General features: G+C 45.5%; 1 protein-coding gene across 2 annotated transcripts in view; it reads left to right on the top strand.

Annotated features, from left to right (window-relative positions):
* Positions 1 to 4,441: 4,441 nt before the first annotated feature.
* Positions 4,442 to 20,593, top strand: part of NSMF (NMDA receptor synaptonuclear signaling and neuronal migration factor) — a 31,071-nt gene continuing 14,919 nt past the window's right edge. The window contains exons 1-5 of one of the 2 annotated variants that reach the window (XM_088147031.1): positions 4,442 to 4,711; positions 6,686 to 7,870; positions 16,055 to 16,116; positions 17,151 to 17,681; positions 19,418 to 19,493. In XM_088147031.1, coding sequence (XP_088003157.1) covers positions 7,773 to 7,870; positions 16,055 to 16,116; positions 17,151 to 17,681; positions 19,418 to 19,493 — 767 coding nt within the window. In that variant the 5' untranslated portion in view covers positions 4,442 to 4,711; positions 6,686 to 7,772. The remainder of the gene's footprint in view (positions 4,712 to 6,685; positions 7,871 to 16,054; positions 16,117 to 17,150; positions 17,682 to 19,417; positions 19,494 to 20,593) is intronic. The other variant, XM_088147032.1, reaches the window with a different exon arrangement.

Genomic DNA, 20,593 nt, shown 5'->3' with positions numbered 1-20,593 from the left:
ACATCCCCCACCTATCTGGTTCCCTAATCTCTACATTTGTGGTGCCCGCCAAGTTCTTTCAGCTGAGAGGGAATTTCTTGGCAGAAACTTCTCCATTCCTGCCATTATCACCTTGGGGCACCAGCCCTGTCCTGCTCTTTTGACTTTGCTTTGACGCGCTTTGCCAGAGCTGAGCTGCAGAAACGCTAAGCGTTTGGCACTTGCCTCAAACCAAAAGCAATTTTTTCCAAGGAGGAACATTGCAGAGTCCTTGTTAATAAGAGGCATGGAGCTGTAGGCTTATGGGCGCTGCAACAACTCAATTATTTCTTGTATAGAATTGATATTTCCCCTGAAATATCTTTGGGTGGGGACTTTTCCTGTTTCTTCTCAACACCCTTTGTGTGAAGTGGCAAGAAGGTAAATCTATTTGCAAATTTCAAAGAACCTGGCTGGCGTTTTACCAAACTCTCTTAGTTTTTCACCGCCTTTGAACTAACCACGGTACTGGACCAGCCTCTGCTCTTACCTTCTGCCATTTCTCATGAACAGCACAAGGGTTAGTATGTTCCTGGGCCAGCTAGAGAGGAAACCGCAAAGGACCGTGATTAAGAACGGGAGACAATGGTTGGATCCAGGTAACAAGATGCAAGATAAGGTTGGGCTCTTGGATCCAGCTAAATTCTTGCCGATAATGAAAATCCCAGAGAGAACTGCATCAGACCAAGCGGGTTGCAAAATTCCTGTTCCATGCTCTGCTCATTAGCAAAGCCTTTCTTCGAGAGGCTATTCTTCTTCCTGCTCAATTTCGTTTTCCCATTAATAGTCAGCATATCGAGCCCATTAAACTGTTCCATCTTTGCCGGCCTATTTTTAGCTACTTCTTAGGAAATAGGTTCCTATAAACATTGCCAGGTCAGCCTTCACCTCTCTCTTGTGTGCATTTCATGCTGTTTTGACTACCCAACCAACTCGATTCACCTTATTGCAAGTTTGAAAATAGCGTAAGCGACCGCTGCTAAAAATAGGGGCACTAGATCAGACCACATGGGATTGTTTTAAGCCAGCATCCTCTGTGCCACAGTGGTCAACCTGGAAAGATTTCCTGCTGGCCACTTTTTTCCAGGTTTGTTGCTGGAGGGCAAAGGTAGAGTGCTCCTGAACCTGGAGGCCTCATCTAGCTGAAGAGGCACAACATTCAAGCAGCCCAATTTCCCCTTTAAGGCCAGGGAGGCATAAAATTGCTTCAGTCTCTACAGCAACTTGATTTTGCTGTTCCTGGCTTGTAGGTTGGCAAGGTACCTCCTCTCCCACCTCCCCCCGCCCCACCTTTAGTTCCTGGATTGCTGCAATAAACTTTGTTAATGGTTCTCTTAATGGAGAGCCAGTTTGGGATAGCGGTTAAGGCATCAGGCTAGAAACCAGGAGACCCTGAGTTCTAGTCCTGCCTTAGGCATGAAGCCAGCTGGGTGACCTTGGGCCAGTCCCTCTCTCTCAGCCCTGGGAAGAAGGAGGCCAGGGCAAACCCCTTCTGACATCTTGCTAAGAAAACTGCAGGGACTTCTCCTGGCAGTCTCCAGGAATCAACATGGATTCAAAGGCACAATAGATAATGCTTCTCTTGGGCCTTCTTCCCTGGAGAGCAGAACCCACAGAAGCAAAACAAGGAACAGAGGATAAAATATTGGAAATGAAATCAAATATTGGAAATCTGGGCTTGGAGGTTGGCTGTGCTCTTCTGATCCTTCTTGCTGATTATGGAAAGATGGATTGACAACTCTTGTCCAGAAAAAAACAGTAGGGTTGCCCCCTGAACAGGAAACCATCAGGCTGATAATATTCTTGCCTTCAGCAATAGCTCAACGGGTATAAAATATAATGTGAAACTGTTTCTGCTCCTGTTACATCCAGAAGAAAAACAGTGCCCTGATTTATCCTTGTTTTGGTTCCCAGGAGCCAACAGATTTCATCTATCCCTTCCTAAGGATCCACCCACCAAAGACAAGATCCTGTTTTAGAACCTGGGACCTGTCCTGCTCCCATCTGTCTTGGCAAGATCTTTATGATCCAGCACAATTCTTTACCGCTCATTGTTCCAATAAGCACTTCCCCCCCCCTCCGATCAGTATAATTTTTCCCAATTACGCTTGTCGGATGTATGTTTCTGGGAAAACCAGAAGGAGGGAACACGAAGTTGGTTGCCTTCTGCTCCTGAAGGAAAGGCAGGGTTTAAATAAAATAAATTAATGCTTGAAGGAGGCAATATATCCTGGCTCCTGATCAACTGATTGTTCATGCTGCTTCTGGTAACAAAGGAATGGTGTGGAAAGTTATTTGTGATGCTGGAACAGGCAGCCCGGCGGAGAATGAATTTATACACCTGAAGATTTTCTTTCTGCACAGATCACTGTCCAAGCCTGAATTTTGTCCCAAGGAAAGTATCCGTGTCTTTGCACATAGCCAGCTTGAAGCAGGAAACAGGAGGATCACTCTGTAAGTAAACCTATTTTGTGATAAGCACGTAGGCTGTCCATTCCAAATGTTTCTGCTACTCTGATGCTTCCTCTGAACTTTATATCAAAATGATACAACATTTGTCAAAAAGGAGAACGCGGAAAGAGTGACTCTTTCAGATGACCAGTGTTTGGGGTCATTTTATCACTGAGTGGTATATACGGGTAGTCCTTGAGTTATGAATGCCCAGTTTACGGACAACCCATAGTTAAGAACGCAGCCTATTGTAGCAAAGTTCGAGTTCAATACACAATGATTTGAGTTAAATACACAATGTTTCAAGTTCATTACACAATACTACTTACATAGGATTATATGATAATACTGTTCCGGCTTACATACAAATTCAACTTAAGGACAGACTTTGGGAATGGAACTCGTTCTTAAACTGGGGACTATATTTTAATTTGGGGTGTGTGTGTGTGTGTGTCTTTGAATCAGTGTTGACTCTTGGTGACTGCCTGGACTAGTCCCTGCAGTTTTCTTGGCAAGATTTCAGAAATGTTTTGCCCTTGCCTCCTTCTTCCTAGGGCTGAAAGAGAGGGACTGCCCAAGGTCACCCAGCTGTCTTCATGCCTAAGGCAGGACTCGAATTCACAACCTCTCAGTTTCTAGCCTGGAGCCTTAACCACTACCCCAAACTAGCTCTCTTTTTAATTTGGTGGGTGCGTCTATCTATGCACAGCACAAAACCCTTTTTCCCCCCCTCCCCATGAAAAGCTGGAGAATTGAGCTCTTTCAGTCTTAAAACTGGATAGCCCCAGGTAAAACATTTTCTCACTTTTAAACTTAAGTGTTTTTTCTCTTTTACAGCCAGAACTGCCCCAGTGCACTGCTTTGCAAAGTATTCAACATAATCAAGGTCTGGCTTTTTTGGAGGGCTGGGGGAGAAGGGCATAATGTTTGTGAAAATGCTACAGGCTGCTTCAAGGATAGCAATGAGACAAGAGGTGAAATCTCCGTTTTAATCCTGCTTTCCCTGGATGACTCTTGGATGAGTTGTTTCTGTTTTGTTCTTATTTTCAACCCCCCCCCCCATTTCTAATTGCTGTATATTATATTGCTTTAATTTGGAGGGAGGGGGGATGGTTGCAACTTGATTTTATTGTAAGTGGCTCTGAGATGCAGTTCTGTGGGAAGCAGTTAATAATGTATTGTTTTTTGGGGGGAAATCTTAAGTGATACCCACCCACTTTGTGATGGTATTAGAACTACAGTATGAATGAAGTCCAGGTCGGCTGTTTCAGGACATTTGCAGTTAGTGGGCTGAAGTGGAGCAGAGCCACTGAAGGACGAAGTGTTCAGAGAGTTGAGAGTCGGTCCCCCAGTTTCCCTATTAGAGGAGCGCCCAAGATTTTGAGAGGCTGAGATGTTCTGACTCTGAAACTGGTTGTTCCAACGTTATTAACAGCCTCCCAAGGACAGGACGGGCTAAGCCCAACTAAGCCGAAGAGGGAGACCCACCCAGAGAAGTCAGCTTATGGGGAGGTGGTGGGTGGAACATGCCCACTTTCTCTGTTCCAGAGGCCATGGCGCGGTCGTTTTCTCCCACCCAGCGCCGAGTTCAGCCGCTCCAACCTTTGCTCCACCGCGACTTTTCAACCTTGCTCGGGTTCTGTCCGACTCCTTACGGCTGGCAACGAGGCGCTGTCTGAGTTTGGGGGCTACATCGCCCATCCACGCGGCGCTCCGGAGGCAGGCAACTTGCAGGGTGCGGGCAGCGGATCGCTCGCTCGCTCCCCGATTCGCTTCATCTAAGCTTGGGCGCGCTCGGAGAAGAAGGGAGGGACAGGATCCACCAGCTGCGCCCTGCGCTCCTGTCCCCCCAGCCGGGACGGGGCGAGGGTCCCGGTCTCCCCAAATATAGGCATGCCACCGCCCGCCCTTCCTGCGCTCCGCCCCCCTGGTTCTCGCCGGTGGCGGAGGAGCCGCAGTCAATGAGCAGCCGCCGTGCGCGCCGAGGGGCGGCCGGTCGAGGCGGCTCCTCCTCCAGCGCTATTCGGCAGATCCGCCTGGCAGGGGGAGGACTGGAGGCGGGGACCGGGCTCGGCCGGCGGAGCAGGAGCGGCGACTGCAGCCTGGCCCCGGCGGGGGGCAGCATGGGCGGTGGCGGCTCCGCGGCGTGGCGGCGATGAGCCAGGAAGACCATGGGCACGGCCGTCTCCAAGCGCCGCTCGCTCCGCAACGAGGCCGTGGCATCGGTGGCGGCCAAAGTCAGGTGAACGGCACCCTCTTCACAAGATGGGAAGGGGGCAGAGGGGCGAAATCGGGGTGCGGGAAGCGTGGGGGGTGTGCCCCCAAGGAACGAGGGAGGAGCGGGGGAAGGGGCCGCCGGGGGGCGCAAAAAGCCGCGCGTAAAAGGCTGCGCGTAAAAGGGAGCGGGGGCGCAGCAGCCGGGAAGGGCGAGGGAGCCGCGCACGCGAAAGCCGGAGCGGGGAGGGGGGGCGGTGTGGGGGGCGAGCCTGCAAAGGAGAAGCCGCGGTGGGGGGGGGGCACGGCGGCGCGGCGGGAGAGGAACGTTCATCTAGGAGAAGGAAGACGGTGTGAAGGACAAGGTCCGGCTCGGCTCTTGGGGGAGCAAAGGAACGCTGCCAGGTGTTCGCAGGTTGGCGCGAGAGTAGGCGGGAGGCCGACGTGTAAAGGAGCGACGTGATGTGCTTGTGCCTTCGCTCGGGTCGAGCTCGTAATCCGCCGCTGGGGGCTGGCTGGGGGCGCACGGGGGAGGCGGTTCGCGATTGCGGGAGTGCGGGAAGGGTACCTGGCCGGCGTTCTTGCCAAACCAGCATCTGCTCAAGTTGGGCGCTCCAGCGCTTGCTGCATGTCAGCGCCAGGGGACACCAACACGTTGTAGGGCTCACGCACCATCCCTGGCCCACCCAGGCGTTTTAGCACCCCAGACCTCTCAGAGGGGGTACCAGCTGCTCCTTTTCACCAGCGGCAGGCCACGCTGCACCCCGGACTCAGTTTGTGAAGGATGAAACTAAACGCTTTGTAAGTTTCATCTGAGCTTGGCAGGGATCTCTTTCAGCAGTGCAGAATTCACCCCTCTTCTCCCCAGGCTGCTGAAACTGGGTGCCGTTGAATGCAAAGACCTGGATTCAGGATTCACCCGCTATTGGCTCCCCTCTTCTACAGGCACACACACTTAAAAAAAAAAAAACTTTTCCATACCAGCGAGCCAGCAGCGTAGCTCTATATTTTCAGTCCGGCTGTTGCTCGCATTGGGTCGAAATAGCAGCTGACGTGAGGTGTGAAGCACTTGGCAGACAGCCTGGCCCAGTGGAACATTTGTGGCAACGCTCCAGGGAGCCCCTGGTTACTCCAGTGAACTTCCAACTTGGTGAATGCAGCAACCGGCGCTATCTGCGCAGCGATCTGACATCTCAGGAGAAGCGTGGGATCTGCGTTGCTCTTAATCTGGAAACCTGCTTCACCTCTAATTTGGCTGCATGATGCATATACCCAAAGTCCTCTCATCTCCACTGAGAATATATCATTTATCCAGTGGGAAAGGGATGACCCTGTTTATTGGTGACACCAGACCGGGCAGACTGGTGAACGCGGTCGGTGGTGGGTGTGGATGTTTAGGAGTGAATTTTTATAGAAGCCAAGGGAATTAAATAACTTTGAATTCTTATCCATCTTCATGATTTAAGGACAGCCTTCCTGTATTCAGCTGTGACTGGGGCCTGATTCCTGCCTCCCAACCCCAAAGTAGGGTCCCTGTTACCGTCACAAAGTGCTGAGAGCTTCAGGGTCTCAGGCACAGAATTTGGTATTTTATGCTAAGAAACAGGCTTTCAGTACCAAGCGCCTAGTCCTCACTGTTCAGAATGTACATTTGCAAAACAATGTGGGCAGTGCTTATTAAATTCTCAGAAGTGGATGTGAGAGGGTGTGCACGCACACGTGTGTGCACTGGAACTCTTTGCTTTTCTCACTAAACAGCCCTGTTTAAAAGGTGGAAGTTGCCTCTTTAAATGCCCCCTTTTCTTACTGAACCCTTTTTGTAGCCTCCATTCCATGCTCCATCTTCTGAGGTTCTTACTATCATCCTTGCCCTGAATGGCACTATTATGGTATGGATTACCTTCAGTTGGGTAGCAATTAGTACGGCCACCCTTCCAACTGGGGCCTGGGTGCATTCAGTGAAACAGTGCAATATCGACCCATAATTAGATCGTTTTTTCAGCCAGGGAAGAAGATCTAATCCGAGAAGGGAAGACTCTGAACGTCAGAACTTTGATGAGGATGATGACCTTGTTTTTTTGCTGCCCCCCTATTAAATGAGCAATAAGATGAAAAAGCAACCACTGTTGGTCTCTTCTACTATCCATGCTCTCACGTTCATCTCCCTGAGAGGCTCTTCTCAAATTTCAGAAGAGATTGGCGAAAGGAGAAAATCAAAATGAGATACGATCTGGAACTCTTCATTCAGCTCTCTGTCCTGCAGTTTTCCAGGACGAGGAGGACACAAGAATGAGATGAAAGTCACTGTCAGTTTCCTATAGTCTGGGGATCCGCTCTCTCTTCTTCTAGTCATCACATTTCCCTCTGGATGTCAGCTAGCCATTGTCTTGATCCTTTGTTGTTGATGGCTAGTTCATTTGATTTGATGGTGCTTATAGCCAGTGGGTGGCCTGCAAAGAAGGGGGGGCTTTTTGATTGCAGAAGATGGTTTTGGAAATATGCTTTGTTGCTTCGTTGTCTCCCTAGGTTCAGCTTCCCCACTCCCCATCAAATGGAGGTCATTTATTTTATCAGACTTACATCCCACCTTTGTTTTGTACAACTCCAGGTGGTGTACAAAATACCCCTCCCTCCTATCTTCTCCGCGACCAGGACTCTGTCAGTTGGGCTGAGAAGGAAGGACTGACCAAGGTCACCCAGCTGGCCTCTGTGCTTAAGGGAGGTCTAAAACTCATAGCTCTCCTGATTTCTATCTGGCACCTTAACCCCCACGCCAGATGGGTTTTTAAGATGCGGCTTGATCTGTTCTGTTTCTGCAGAGACTTTTTGCAGACAGATTGCCCTCGTCTCCTTGTTGACGCACTGACAGATGTCAAAAACGTGGGCTGCGGGCCACGATTCTGGAGCTGATCAAGCTGGGGCCACTTTGGGGCTGGAGCAGGACGGTGAAAGCCTCCAGAAGAAAACCCCAAAGCCTCATCGGCTCAAAAAAGCATCCAGTCCAACCACGAACAACAGAGCTTGTTGGGAAACACCGTCTCCTGTGATTTGCTCCCTAGCTGCAAAACTAAGGATCCAGAAAACCATGCATGCTGGCTGTTTTCTATAAGTCAAATCAAACTCTTGCCATCTCATTTCTGGGATCTGTCTATTCATTTCCCAGTTCTCCAGCAGCAAATTATCCAGGGTAAGCAAGAGAATTAGACTTTCTCCTTCTTTCATAGCTGGTTTTTAGGGTTTCCTGTCACCATCACCAGTAAAGTAGGAATACAGGAATGGCAAACACTGGGGGACCTTGAAAACTAGCATTTATTATCACGCAATGGATTGAGTTCTTCGAGAGGAACACATTTATCATGGCCAGTGTGGTAGGATTCGTTCTTTAAGTGCCAAAGGGAGGCCTTCTAGGGGCCAAAATATTCTTTGAGGCTTCTGCCACGAATATTAAATCAGAATTTCCCCATGTGGACTTGATTATTTTTTCTGTTTGTATCTCTGCCCTGCCTTTTCACGTAAAGGGTAGCTATAATATAACTGGAGCTCCGAAGATCTGACTTATACCCACACCCATTTTATTTTGTTTCATTTTGCCAAAAAAAAAAAAGTACTTTCTGTCCTTAATTTGGTTCATAGGTTTAGTTCCAAATAATACAACTCGGTTCTCTGTCAAATAATGATGCCTTCCCTTCTTGGGTTCTAATTTGTAACATTAATTTCCCATCTTTTATCTATTCCCATTTTGGTTCACCCAGTCTCTGATCCAGTAGCTCTTGAGAAGGAACGGTTAAATCTTCTTTCCAGAAGCACATCATTAATATAATTCAAAGGCACGGAGAAAATTTAACCTGCGATTCATCATTCGGATGTGCAAACTTAGCCGTTGCATTCCAGTTCCCCAAACATTTGTGTCCTACCAGTGAAGGGCCTAGTTCACTCCAGACCATTGGTGATTGTGACATCAAGTGGCAACTTGTGCAAGTATGTGGGTACACAACGCTTGCAGGCCAGGCTTCCAGCTTTGTAAAAGAAAAAGAAAATATTTTTATCCCAATGGGATGCTATCTGTTCAGTGACAATTCTGTATGAGGGGGTTTGACCATGTAGGGTGCTTTTCAGTTGACACCTTTTCCATTGTAGCGGGAGAGATGTCAATTACGGGAACCGAAGCTGAGATAGTTTGACTTGTGTCAGGATCCCTGAAATATAAATCTGGTTCTTTCCAGGAGGGATTGGGTGATGTAGAGAATTGACATTAGTTTTAACAAAGCAGACTTTTAACAACAAGTCTGTCCCAAAGACTTCTCAATTGGCTTACATTGATCAGGATTGAGAATGGTCTTGACCATGGCCTTCTAGAAGACATGACATGCAAGGGGAAGGATCAGGAAGAGGAACTTAAAATTGAAATATGAAACTAACGCTAGTAACTCCAAGGAAACTGGGGTAAATGTAGGATCCAGTGAGGAAATTTGCAGTTGCTTCTCTCATACTCCTCCTTCTTTAGGATTAAGATGCAAAGATGGTAACAAAACTGGAGATACAACCATCTTTCTGCAGGCACCTAAAGTAGGAGATTCTCAGAAGTTCAATTTGCCATCTCTCGAGGTTCCTGAAGCTCTTAATTTGACTCCCAGTGCACCTGAACAATTGCTTCCCTCGATATCTAATTACATTCTGTGAGTTTCTTGCTTACTTTGGATCCTTGTAAACAACCAAACTGCAATGCTAGTTTGGAGACGGGAGGACATTTCTCCCAAAGGAACACAGAGTCATGCCAAAAGGGTTGTTGGTTGGGTGGACTTTTGAAATGCCCGTCCTGTGATTTAGAAATGTGGAGAAGGGATTGTGTCTCTGATTTCATCATCTTCCTTGGAGGAGGAAAAATGGCTTGGATTGTTCCAGTTGTGTTATATCATACAGCTCAAGGATCAGCATCTAAAAAAGTCAGTCAGGACTAGGGAAGAACTTAAACCTTGCTTAGAAATTTACAGATTTCTACTTTTCAGTCATTAGTAAAAACAATGATTGGAAAGGATGTCATACAAACTCTTCTCCCATAATTTCTCTCTTCTCACATTGTCCCCGGTTGCAGCTGTTGGAATGTTGAAAAACTGGCCAACATAGATAACCATGTTGGTCCATGAATGAGAAAAATAAATTTCAGATCTGCAGTTGGGCACCTCAATTAGGACAAACCAAAAGGACAGAGAAGCTTGTTCAAGCTTTTGTAGGTTCTCCAGAACTATTTCTGAACCTTTTAGCTCTTCCCCACAACCCAGATCTCCTGCTTTTTGGGCCCTTCCTCCTGATGAATGTTCAGGAGAACGCAAAAGATTGCATATGTCGCCGTACTATGTTGGTTGGTCCAGATAGAGCTATGATCCAGAATTCAGATTTTTTCCCCTCTGTCTTTTTGTTCTGGATTTGTTTAGTTGCATATAACCATACTGCTTTTTCCCCCCTTCCCTGTTTGCAAAGCATGAAAGGCTTCTAGAAGAAAATTAATCTTCATCACATAGAGGAAAACCTTGTTAAAAGAGAGGACAAGGGAAACAGTGTTTCCCCTTTCCGATTCTCTCTTCCATATTTTAGGGGCAAATACTGTATCTGAGATATTGCTGGCACATGGACAATATAGGTTTTCATTTTAGTTGGGAAAAGGGATGAAAGCTGGTTGTGACCTTTCTTGTTGTTAAGTTCGGTGTTTCATGGTGGAACAAATTTTCCAGATGGGATGAGTCTGATTTTAGATAGCCTTTGGCTTCCTGAAAGCAACCAGGTTAGAACTTGGCAGGCTGTATTCTGCAGCACCTCAGGGGCAAGGATAGAAAATCCAAAATAGCCATCTGGATAGAGCTGGTTGCCAGCTGTGAGGGATTGAGGAGCAGCTGGGGAAAGGAGTGGAAGGGAGAAAAGGCCTAAATGATCATGGGTGAATCAGTTGGTAAGTTAGCTCCTAAACAACATCTCAGCCCAGGTGGTGAGAAACCTGAGATCAAGGAACACTGATCTAGATTCTTTAGGAATTATTACCCAGGAAGACTTTTAGATGATTCATTGGCCGTTCGGAGCCATCACAATACTGTAAATTACTTTAACAGGCTTAAGTGCATAGTGCTAAACCAGGTGAGCTATTATTCTTTTTCACACCACCACTCTACGCTGATGTCCAGCCCCATGCAACTTGGCAGGCTCAAAGAAGCAAGATCTAGACAGATTTCAGTAGGGTGTTTTTAAGACTTGTCAGGGGTAAGAACAGAACCTTAGAAATTGGACGAGGAATTTCCCAACTTCATTGATAGTGAGTTCATTAAGGTGGGGTCTCTTTGAAGGGTTTGAAGTTGGGGGGGGGTTCCTTGTAGGTTTCATTGTGTTGTGTGTTAAAAGGGAGCAGGAACCTTTCCTGAGATGGGCAAATCCTTCTATCACCCCAAGAAAAATAGTAGCCCGATCATAGAGAATGCTCTGTGGGTTCTTGGGTAGGAATGATCAAGAGGAAAACATTGTTGAAAGCGCATTGAACAAACTGGATCTTTTGGGTGATGGTAGGGGAGAAGCTATTGAGTGAATGGGCAACTTTCACGTTGCTTGTTTTGACAAGAAGATATCAAGGGGGCTTGGTAATCATATTGCATGCCTTCTCTCTCATTTCCTTCCCAATAGCTCTTTTCCATGGAAGAGACAAGGGGGTCCTGTTTCTCATCTTTAACTGTCCTTTGGAGGCTATGGAAAAGGGATGAAGAAGTGGGCATGTTGAGTGAAAGTTTAACATTGGGACAGGACAGTGAGCGGAAGCACCTAAGGAATTTGGCTTGTAGCCCTAGGCTCATATTAAGACATGGGGCCGTAGCTTAAGGGTAGGTAAATTGGTTTGCTTCAAGTTGAGAACTTCTGGTGACTTCATGGAATGTCCAGGTTGGTAATCATATGGAGGTGGTTTGCCATCCCCTTCTTCTGAATGTTTTTGGACTTCCTAGTCTTGCCTAGAGCTCTCAGTGTCTTTGGTCTTCTGCCATCCAAGTAATCACCCTAACCCCAGCTTAGCTGCTTGATTTCAGCACATCTATTTATTTTATGCATTTATCTAAAAGGTTAATATGGCCGCCCATCTTAAACAACTCTGGGCGGCTCACGTACAAATGCCAGGGAGGGTTCTCATGGAAAAATCCAATTTCTGCCCAATTGGATTAAATCGGAATATAGTGGGCAAAACTGACGAACAGACTGACAAATGTAAGCAGTGTTTGTGTTTACAATGCTATTTTATTTATAGTTTCTCTATTTATATTTAATGGATTGGATTTGTAAGGCTGCCCGGTTTTGTTTATTTTTTTATTTATATTTCAAATTTGTCACCGCCCATCTCACTTTCGCCCCTCTATATCAAAGGGGTCCACCCTGAAGGTTGCATACAGCTCTCAAAGATCTCCAGAACTTGCTCCTAAATTGTGATAGAAGGCGAAAGAATAGTTACATCTATGGCTGCAGGGTCCCCATGTTAGCTGTATTTAGTTATAATGAAATGAGGCCACCCCCTCTTTTTTTCTGAGTTCAGGGCTTTCAGCTGAAAAAAAGTTGCAACCCCTGATTTCTGGATACACATTTGTAAGAGATCAACTGCTGGTCCCGTGGATGGTGCAAAAAACCAAGATTTCTGAATTTGGAGCTCTGTTTCCTTTGCAGCTGGAGCTGCTGCTTTCAGTTCTTATCCACAACCCAAGACTTGGTCGTTCATCAAAAGTTTCCTTGAATCAGGGCTGTTTTGTTTTTTTCAGTGTTGTTGGAATGTGGGGTGGTTTTATTACGTTCTGCGCTTCTGCTTTAGGATCGTTTTGATGGTAAAGAGCGGGTAACAATCACACACACACACATAGGTGTGTTACAAGCCAAGTGTTGGGTTGATCTTGCGAAGCACCGTTGTTTATGCGCTGAGCTGCAGTGGGAATCTGCAACACGGGCAAGAAGAAGCAGCTGGGTTTTTTTTGAACAGCGTGGTGGTGTTGGGTGAAGATTTCAACATGTTTCTCTTCTTGAAGAAGGGAGTTCCCACTGCTAGATACTTTTAGGGTGAACGTTGTCTAGAAGATCCTATATTCAACCCTCCAAGAGATCTCTTCAGTTGGGTTGCTGGATGGGAACATCTGCTGATTTAGCAGGAGATGGTGAACAAGCTAGGAGATGATCACATGCATTGGGATCTAGAAGGAAAGCACCCCCTGCCCTAATCCAGAGCAATTAACAAAGACATCAAATTGTCACCCTGGATGAGGCTTGCATGAGACCCTTAGCAAATGACAGAGGAGAAGAGATGGAAGTGACCAGAATGAGCAATTGGTTCCATTTCATTTTCAGCTTGGTAGAACGTTGAAATTGACCAGGACTGGACCACCTTGTTTCTTCCACGTTTGGGTAGCTTCACCTTGTCAGGGGTCCTTGAAAGGGAGCAAACTCTGTTACAGAATGTCAGCGTTGAGTGCAGAAAGCCTCCAAGTTCACTCCTTGGCATTTCTACTTCAAAGGATTCCAGCTGATGAGAAAGATCCGTTATGCTGGGCTATGCCTCTAATAAAGATTTGATTTGATTTGAGAAAGATCGGATTTCTCTTCCTCGAGAGCCACTCTGTCTGGAGGAGACTGGGGAAAGATCAGGGTTGACAACCAGTGCCCGAAATCCAGATCAAGGCTCAGCTTAATTTGGGGCAACCTGGCTTATTTTCAAAAGGATGAGTGATCCTTTCAGATCCACCATGTAAGCCCTCTGCTTCTCATCTGAGAGCTTCTGGAAAGGGATGAAGAGAGAGAGAGAATTTTTAAGGGAAGACTTTAAAAAAGAGAACATTCATTCTGGCCACATCCGTGTCTTTCCGCCATTACCATGTCATAGAAGGGGTGGTTGGAAGGTGCTTCTGAGATCATGTAGTCTAACCCTCGTCCACTGCAGGAATCTACTACTACAGCCCTCCCTGGGGGCTATGCACCAACAGTTTGATTTTGCCTAAGGGATCTTCCTATATTTCACTACCTCGAAGTCCCAAGTCAATGCTCCTCAAGCATCGATCAGGGCATCTGCCAGTGTGTGGCACCTAATACAACCAGCTTTACATGTGGCAGTCCCAACCCGCTGACCCGAGACTTGTAAATGTCCATGTCCAGGTGCCAAACATCCATTTTGTTTCAGAAAATTAGCAAAGGGCTGGGCTAATTGCTTTGGGGAAGTCAGCCAAGACAAGTGCCCGGCGGGAGGCCTGAAGTTCCTCTCCCACGTCTACTTCCTAGACCCTCTTGAACAATTGGGTTGGTTTTCTTTGGAGATTTTTCCTAGTAGGTTCTCCGTTTCCAAGACACGTTTTGAAGTGGCAAAATCCTTTTTGGTTTTGCGGGTGAGAAAAAAGGCTGCTCTGGGGGCTGAAGGAAACTGCACAGTCATTTTTTTTAACGATACGTCTTATTAAAACAAGGGTAGCAAAAAAGGCTGCCTGCCCAAAAGAAGAATTTCAACCTCTTATATTAAAAGCGTAAGGTTGGCAATAACTTTTGAAGGTTCTGGGTCCAAGATTTGGCAGAACTATACACTCCTGCCTTTATGACTGTGAAAGGTTTTCTTGGAAGCCCATGGCCATGGAAGTCTGCTAAGATTTTCCTGGAAGTCCATGGAAATCCATTCTTCAACTTCAGGGCTAGGAAGAGGATGTTTCAGGAGGCTGTGATTCTTCACCAAGGTAGAGCAAAATACAAACCAAGCTTGAAGTTGTCAGGAAAAGCTTTATCATTTGCACAGGTTTGGAAATATGGTGATTTTTGGGGGGTACCGCTTTGCAGCTGCAGGCTTCAAACATCTGGAAGGTTGGCTTTGCTCAGCTTTGATGTGCTTTTCCTTGGCTTCCCATTTTGTCACTGTTTTTAGAACTGCTGGCTGATAAAACAAGGTGGCTGAGATGTCTAAAATTCATCAACTTTGAGTTAGCTTACACTGATTTCCTATATTTGTCACTCTCCTGATACTTCGTTTTCTCTGCACCTTCCCACCCCACTTAGAGACAACCCTAGGGATGACAAGCAATATACAACCCCTGAATTAAGGGCTGAACCTCAAGATGTCTCCACCCCAGCTCAAAATGCTAGTGTAGATGTGAGTCTGTGTGCCAGGCATTGCATGAAATACAGGTTTAAGAACCCAGTTTAAGAATGAGTTCCGTTCCCAAGGTCTGTCCTTAAGTTGAATTTGTATGTAAGCTGGAACAGTATGATTGCATAATACCGTATAAGTAGCATTGTATAATGAACTCAAACCATTGTGTATTTAACTCGAATCATGGTGTATTGAACTTGAATCTTGCTACAATAGGCTCCGTTCTTAACTATGGGTCATCCGTAAACCAAGCGTTCTTAACCCAGGGACTAGTTGTCAACCTGGTTTATAAATGGAAAAAGAAAGAAAAAGAAAGGGAAATATTGTGCCTTGGATTTGGTGATGATAAAGAAACCAGTAAGATGAAGTTAATCTCTTCTCTTCTCTTCTCTTCTCTTCTCTTCTCTTCTCTTCTCTTCTCTTCTCTTCTCTTCTCTTCTCTTCTCTTCTCTTCTCTTCTCTTCTCTTCTCTTCTCTTCTCTTCTCTTCTCTTCTCTTCTCTTCTCTTCCCTTCCCTTCCCTTCCCTTCCCTTCCCTTCCCTTCCCTTCCCTTCCCTTCCCTTCCCTTCCCTTCCCTTCCCTTCCCTTCCCTTCCCTTCCCTTCCTTTCCCTTCCCCTCCCCTCCCCTCCCCTCCCCTCCCCTCCCTTTACTGAGAATCAAAAGCAGAAAGATTCAATCATATCCTACACCATTTCATTCTTACCTAGAAGCAGATATGCATTCATCCTGGAGAAGGTCTACCTACATGGTCACTAAGAGTTAACCCTGATTTGATGGCAAATAATCAATCAAAAGACATGCCTGACTCTGGGAAGAGATGGATCTGAGTGAATCTGTGGTTCTTCCTGGTTTTCCCAATTTGAATAATTTCTCTCTCTCCCCTCCTCGCAGCAAATCTCTTTAATTCCCCAGCAGAATACATCACTTGTCAATTTTCTGCTGGTGTAAGGCCAACGGCAGCATTAGCAACATTGATCTAGCTGAATATGCATGCTGGAGAGAAAGAGGGAGAGAGAATGTATAACAAATGAAAAATGTAGGCAAATTTTTGGCAACTCTGCAAATTGTTTGCATCTCTTTATAATGTCTCTTTTTAAAATGTCCATTTTTGGGTGGAAGGCAATGGAATTGGCAAGTAGCAGCGTGCTGAATTTTGCTGCTATGATTACTAATTATTTTTTCCTTCCTCTTTCCTCTTGTGTCTTTGCTGTTTGCATTTTTCCACCCTGGTTTATGTGAAGAGCGGCAAGGGCTTTTGGAGATTATCTTTCCCAAAACCATCCCGAAGGCAAGAATGGTTCAGGTATGACAAATTCCCAAAGATCCATGCTGGATTTCTTTTATATGCGTCTCCGTTGCGTGCAGAGATTCATCTTAATTAACCATAATTTTAAACTGCCTCCCTCCCCCAAATCTCTCTCTAAGGCAATATGTATCAGGAAAAGCACATTAAAGCATTGAAAGAACATTAGAACAGCTCTGAAAATCTAACCTAATGATTTAAATTAATACCGATGCACGTGGGATTTCTCAGTCATAGTTTCATTCATAGTCATAGAAGCAAAATATCCAGATTAATACAGGGCTGGTCTTGAACTACAGTTAGTCAGGGATGTTTAAAGAATACAGCTCTGTATTCAGTTGCTTTTGCCCTTGTTCATGTCTTTAAAGTTTCTAGTTCTCATGAATGCATTTTTTTTTTAATTGAAGTATTGGTAAGCTCCTTTTGCATCTGAAAGAACATTTTCTACAAGTAATAATAATATTTTGAGTGCTTGGAAGTGAGTAGGTAATGTCAGTTTCCAAAGAAAGAAAGGTTGGCTTTATACTTTCCCAGTGATCAGGTCAGCTGTATAATTTGGTTTGGGGCAGGGAGGGGGATCCATTTAAATTCAAGGTCATCTTCCTTTTGGGTCAATATGTAAATATGAATGCTGGCTCTTTTCTTTTGAATACGTTAGGAGTGAATTAAGTAAGGTGCACAAGTTACCTAGATTTGTACAATTTGGATAGAAAAGATATTTTGAACAATCTTGACCTGGAATTTTAATTAGGTTTGTTTCAACGCAAAGGCCTGTAACCAAATGGCAGAATTCAGGTTTTTGCAGGGCAGAAAGTGACTCGTGTTAACAGGTTCTCTGCCCCTCCAGGGTACCCTCAGATCTTCTTCTCTTAGAGATGATGAGGCACTTGTGGTCATCCAACTGTTATTGACCACAACTATCAATGTCCCTCATCTCTGGCTGGGCAACCAGGCTGGTTTGGGGCAACCAGAGGTTGTCATCACCAAGAGCTGGAGAAAGGCCACCAAATCCGTGTTTCTCATCCTGCTTTCAGATCACCTGTTGGCAGAGTCGTACGTCGGACAAGAAGATTCTCCAGAGATTCACGTGGGAGTTCAAAACAAGCGACGCCTTTCTCTTATTTCTGACGGGAAGTTTCAGCCCAGCTTTCCAGAGGAAGCTGGCGAGAAGCTGGCAGGGGAGGGCCCCAAACCCCGAGTCTATACCATTTCCAGCGAGGGGCCCATGCTCTCGCAGCATCAGAGTGAGAGCATGGAGCTGGTGGTCATCAAAGGGACGGAAGAGGAAGAGGCAGACGGGGACCGCTCCTTAGGCCAGCCTCTCCAGAACGCCGGGAGTTCTCACAACATCAGCCGACAATGCAAGGGCGGTTGGCCCAGTCACCAGCAGGGCTCAAAAGAGTACCCCAGTTGTGCCCAGTTGACCATGTCATCCCAGCACCCTTTTGATCTAGAACATCACCAGCACCAGCACCAGCACCCAAACCATCACCAGAACCAAGCTGGCGAGACTGGCTGGCGCCGGAAGAAGCTGGAACGAATGTATAGCATTGACCGTGTTTCCGGTAGGTGCGATAAAGCTGGGTTTACTTTCTCAGTGGCCTTGGGGTCCTACCCAGTTATAAAGGTCAACGTCATGTGGCAGCGAGTTCCATAAGTCAGTTTCTCTTGGTTGGAAGCAAATCCTTTTATAGTTGTTGCTCTGTTTATCCAAGATTCGTTCTCTCTTTTACACCAAGAGTCGGGATGTGGGGACGAAAGAGATACTTTCCTATCCACAGACTCCACATAGGCCAAATTGCAGCCAAATGCAAATTATGATTTTAGATTTTAGTGATCTTAAGGGTAAATGTTGGCCATTCTGGTTTTTAATTTTATTTAAAGATCACACTAGACCGTACTATAGTTTCCATCATCTTAACCTTTTTAGCGATGTGCTGATTTTATTGCTTTCTGTTAATCATTCTAATTTGTAGTTATTTTTCTATAGCTTATAGGCTAGATCAGTGTTTTTTAAACTTGGCAGCTCTAAGACATTTGGCTGGGGTATTCTGGGAACTGGCAAATTGTCTTAAAGTGGCCAAGTTTGAGAAACCCTGAGCTAGAAGGTTTATACTGGAAAGGTTGTAGGCCGTGCTAATGTGGTTTTAGGTTGGTCAGTGAATGAAATAAAGATTTTGAGTGGTTTCTTTACCTGCGTAATTTGCAGGTGAGGACATCCAAGCCCTTTGCAGTACGAAATTCAAGATAAAAAACAGGCAGACGAAAAACCCGTGAAGAAAAATCTTCATTGACTCTGAAACCAATTAAATTGCTCCAAAACATAAAACACTCGGCCTATTTATCTCTTTTGCAATAACCCTAATTCTAGAGAGGGTTATTACAGCTTTGCGGCTGCTGTAGCAGACTTGGCCCAGGTAATCAGCAAGAGCTGAGTTTGACTAGGGGGCATAATTTCTTTTTTATCCCAGATAATAAGTTATACCTGTGGTTTGCTTTCATTATGTCTCCTTCCTCTTTCCCTTTTCTCCCCTGGATGCTCAGCACTGTGTTGTTGCTATTAGGGTTGGTTGCCCAGCCAGCCAGATGTTTAGACTGGATTGGCATTTTTATCCACCACTCGAGTCCTTCCCAAGGACCTGGAATAGGCAGATGTTGTTTGATGGTGTTAAAGGTGTCAGGGGAAAAACCTCGTTAAACACGGGAGACAGACACACCAGAACATAAGTCACTTAAAAGTTCTAAAAGCTTTATTAAATGTTAGTTCAATAAGCAAGTAAAATTCAACCAGTAGCATACAAGGTTGCAATGAGGACCAGCATGAGCAAGCTGTCAGGTAAGACAGCTTGGCCAAGTGGCCCCAACCCCTTAGTTGCAATCCCTTTTATCCTCAAAAGCCACAAACCACAGACATGACTCCCAGGATTTGCAACTGAATCATTACGTCCTTGGTGCTAATTTTACCACACTGCCCTGTTCCATTGTTCCTGTCCCACTCCTTCTATCAGCACACTATTTTCCAGCTTCCTGTCCATGACTGAAAACTTTAGTCCACATAGCAATTTTATTTAGTGCTCCGTAATTTTATTTACTTTATTGCTCGATAAGCTTGTTTTATTTGTATGTTACAATTAACAAAGGCCTTAAGTATTAATAAATCAGTTTTTTCCTCTCACAAAGGTATCATCTATTATTATCATTATGGTTGGTCGCACAGTCAGCCAGATGTTTAGACTGGATTTGACATTTTTATCCGCCATTTATGTATTTATTTAATTATTTGTTCATTCATTTATTCCAGATGAGGTTCCCATCAGGACCTGGTTCCCCAAAGAGAACCTTTTCACTTTCCAAACAGCTACCACTACTATGCAAGCGTAAGTTAAGCCGAAGAAAGATGGGGTGGGAAAAAAACGGGGCGGTGAATATCGGTGGAGCAGTAAAAAATGTGCATGTTCTTTCCACCCCCACAACCCACGACTCCCCTGCCATTTTCTTTATTTTATGCAACATCATTTGACAGAACCATCCATTAGAGGCCTGATAAATATTCCTGCCTTAGCCTTTGTCTCATTCCATATGTGTGTGTGTTTTGTTTAGGGCCGTCATATTTAGTTTAACCATTCCATTGGCAATTCTCCATGAAGCACATCCCTTTTAGACTCGTCCTTTCTCCAGGATACCCCTGGTGTCCTTTCAAATTGTTGCATTTTGCAGAGACTTTTCCCATGAACCAAACTCTCTTTGCTTCCCAGCTCAGCCTGGCGACGTTTCTTTTACACTCCAATTCCTGTTCCAATGTCAGGATTTGCACTCTCGAGGAGAGGGCTTCAATGCCTGCTTTTTTTAATGGGGTGGAATCCAGGGTTGGCTGGCTCCCTCCGGAGGTTTTATGTGCTAATTTTCTTTCTTCAGTCCTTGAGGAAACAGGCAAAGGACTAAACGTTTGGATTCAGCAATGGTTGCAATGTCTTATTTGCAAACTTTAGAGTGTTCAGGGCTTTTTGTGTGTGTGTGTGTGTGGGGGGGATATATCTGTGAATATCTGCAATCCATTGCCCTAAAAGGGATTATTTGGAAAAGGCGCTTTACACTAACATCTGTTCTTGCTGTTTTTATCTCTCCCTGCTTCTGTGTTTTGCTTGGGACCGCCAGCATTTCGTAAGTATAACCACTGTCACGCCTCTGTAAATCTTGTACACTCTTTACTGCTTGATTGTGAGCATCTTTGGGTCAAACCCCTACATTTCTTCTGGTATGTCGTGCCCGTGTGGATACCCCAAAAGAAGACCCAGAGTTGAACCATCCTTTCTCCCACACCCATTCTTGTTTGGAGAGGCGAAGATGCTGCAGTCCACATTTCCCTTCTTCTGCTTTGCAAATTCTGTCCTTGTTTGCTGGCAAAGCTTGGCGACCGGAATTCGAAACGTTAAAATCCTCCACGAACACCTTGCTTTTATCATTGTGTGAAATCCTT

Source organism: Python bivittatus, unplaced genomic scaffold (assembly GCF_059951505.1).
Source record: "Python bivittatus isolate LINGU-HERP-01145 unplaced genomic scaffold, Pbiv_v1 ctg000160_np1212, whole genome shotgun sequence".
In the NCBI taxonomy this organism is placed as follows: domain Eukaryota; kingdom Metazoa; phylum Chordata; class Lepidosauria; order Squamata; family Pythonidae; genus Python; species Python bivittatus.
Note: the sequence above shows the minus strand (reverse complement) of the source record. Positions and strands in the feature narration are given on the sequence as shown.